The following is a 2,500-nucleotide window of genomic DNA, read 5'->3' on the forward strand; positions in this document are numbered from 1 at the left end:
CTCTCTCTCTCCGTCTCTCTCTCTCTCTCTCTCTCTCTGTCTCTCTCTCTCTCTCTCCGTCTCTCTCTCTCTCTCCGTCTCTCTCTCTCTCTGTCTCTCTCTCCCTCTCTCTCTCCGTCTCTCTCTCTCTCCGTCTCTCACGCTCACTCTCTCTCTCTCTCTCTCTCTCCCTACATCAGAACCACCATTAGGCTGAGGCCTGGGGTTGAGAGGACTACCGCGGGGACAGAAGGACCGTGGGACAGAGGGACAGTGGGACAGAGGGACAGACAGAAGCACCACCTCCTCTGCTCGCTCCTGCTTCTTGGGACACATTCATCACGATGGTAAAGTGACGTACCTCCGTCTGGAGCTGGGACCCGATTAAGTGCTTCCCTTTTAACTCGTCTCTCGTTCATCATCGTCAATGTCCTTCCTCTTCTCTCTCTCTCTCTCCCTCTCCCTCTCTCTCTCCATCCTCCCCTCTCTTCTTCCCCTTCCTCTCCCCCTCTTCCTCCTCCGCCATCTCTCCCCTCACCCCTCCCCTCCCGACGGCGTCTTGTCCAGAGGTGCGTATGATGTGGGCAGGGTCATGGCCAGCGAACCCCTCGAAGGTTTCCATGAGGTCAACCTGGCTTCTCCCACCACCCCCGACCTGCACGGCCTGGCAGAGGCCCGCCCCCAACGCCACAGTGCCCCGCCCAGCTCGCTCTACCGCACCCCCTCCATAGGCTCCGCCCCCTGCCACCCCAACGCCCTGCGGGCCGACCAGCTGCCCACCCAGCCCGTGTACTCCGCCCCCCGACACCTGGGCGGCGACGAGGTGCACAATGGCAGGTAGGAGACCGGCTGATCGGATCAATCAACCGGTTGATCGGATCAATCAACCAGCTGATCGGATCAATCAACCAGCTGATCGGATCAATCAACCAGTCAGTAGCCATGTTTCCATCCACTTGTCAATCGAATTATGTGAGGATCGCTAAAAATATGAATGCGAATAAAGCCGGTGAACGTGCGTTTCCATCTAGAGCTTTAAATCGGATAAAGCATTTATCACAAAAGACTTTTATCAAACAAGAGAAAATCCGACGAGATCGACAGTACAAACATTTTGTTGATTTTCATGACTTTTAATCGAATTTTACTGTTTCCATAAGGCATTTTTAATTCGATATAACTTAATTCTCATAAAACTTATGGATGGAAACATGGCTAGTTACTGCTCTGAAGATCAATCGCTAGGCCTTCTTCATCGGTCAGCGGTCTACGGTGCACAGCTAGAGCCCACAGCCCTTCAACCGACTGGCTCAGACGATCAATATTATTGATCAGTAGATGCTGACAGGGTGTAGCTTGGGTCCAGACGTTCGGGTCAGTCCACTCCAAAGTTGACTGATTCTTGGTCTGGCGTTGCTATGTGACACAGCCGTTTCTCTGAGTGAAGAATAATCGACCAATGAGCGCGGCGGGTTCTAAAGATCAGCCAATCAGCGTCAAGGGCGGGGGTCTACTGTAGCGCCGTTGTCGAGCTGTGCGTTGGGAGGATGCCACTTGAGAGGTGCTGTCAGGCCAAAATGTGTCCGGGGGACAAAATGTGTCCGGGTGACGTAATTGAGCTGATTTATACAATTCAGTTGACTAAAGTGAGTAAAATGGCTGTATTTCTCTGCTAGCTATCTTGTTATTGATCTCAAATATTGGACGTTTCTAATGTATTTGTAATAAAATATGAAAATAAATCCTCGGACTAGCACTAGCTAATGTCTTATTTAGCTAGCTAGTTTGAATATAACTGAATTTAAATACTACACTTATAAAGATAAAATTAGCTTGTTTGTTCAATCATGTTTTAACTAAGATATCTCTGAGAAAAATATTTTTTACAAGGACAGATTTATTTATAGTCAACAGCGACCGCAGGAGCTCCATTAGCAACTCGGGAATGCGAGGAATGCGATCGCGTCATGCGTTTCCACAGCAACGATAAGCAATTACGTCACCCGGACACATTTTGTCCCCCGGACAGATTTTATACCGAGAGCTTCTGGGAACTTGAAGATTAAGCACAATTTATGCTTCGTCGAGTGACACTTCTAAAACCGTCGCTCGACACTTTTGACGTCATGGGCGACACTTTTTTGGGTGAAAAAAAGTGTTGCCGACGGCTGTCGCACACCAATGGATTTTTCTAATGTCGCTGACTCCGTCACATATTGTCACTAAGTCAAGTGTGATTGGATAGCTAGATAGAAGGCTCATGCGTTGCCATGGATATGCTTGTTCCGCAGCCTTGTAGGCTGTCATTTGACGTTTGGTTGTCATGGAAGGAGTAGACGTCTCTCCCAGCTTGTGAGGAGATATCCCCATCTGTACAATTCATCCCTGCCCCTTCACAGAGATGCCCAAGTAGGCTACTGCGGAAAAGAATGAAAACAAAACACAATGAAACCCGCTCTCTGAACAACCTCTTCACCTCAGATTAAACTCTTTCCCTCAGAAAGCCGCTTCTCTCAGCGTG

The 2,500-nt window shown here is 49.2% G+C and overlaps 1 protein-coding gene across 2 annotated transcripts in view; it reads left to right on the plus strand.

The window, feature by feature from the left end:
- Window positions 1-571: 571 nt before the first annotated feature.
- Window positions 572-2,500, plus strand: part of rab3ip (RAB3A interacting protein (rabin3)) — a gene marked incomplete at both ends in the record, with an annotated part of 11,253 nt that continues 9,324 nt past the window's right edge. For both annotated transcript variants that reach the window (XM_084447801.1, XM_084447802.1), the window contains one exon: window positions 572-816. In XM_084447801.1, coding sequence (XP_084303927.1) covers window positions 572-816 — 245 coding nt within the window. The remainder of the gene's footprint in view (window positions 817-2,500) is intronic.

This window comes from Borostomias antarcticus (genome assembly GCF_949987555.1).
Source record: "Borostomias antarcticus genome assembly, chromosome: 13".
NCBI lineage: Eukaryota > Metazoa > Chordata > Actinopteri > Stomiiformes > Stomiidae > Borostomias > Borostomias antarcticus.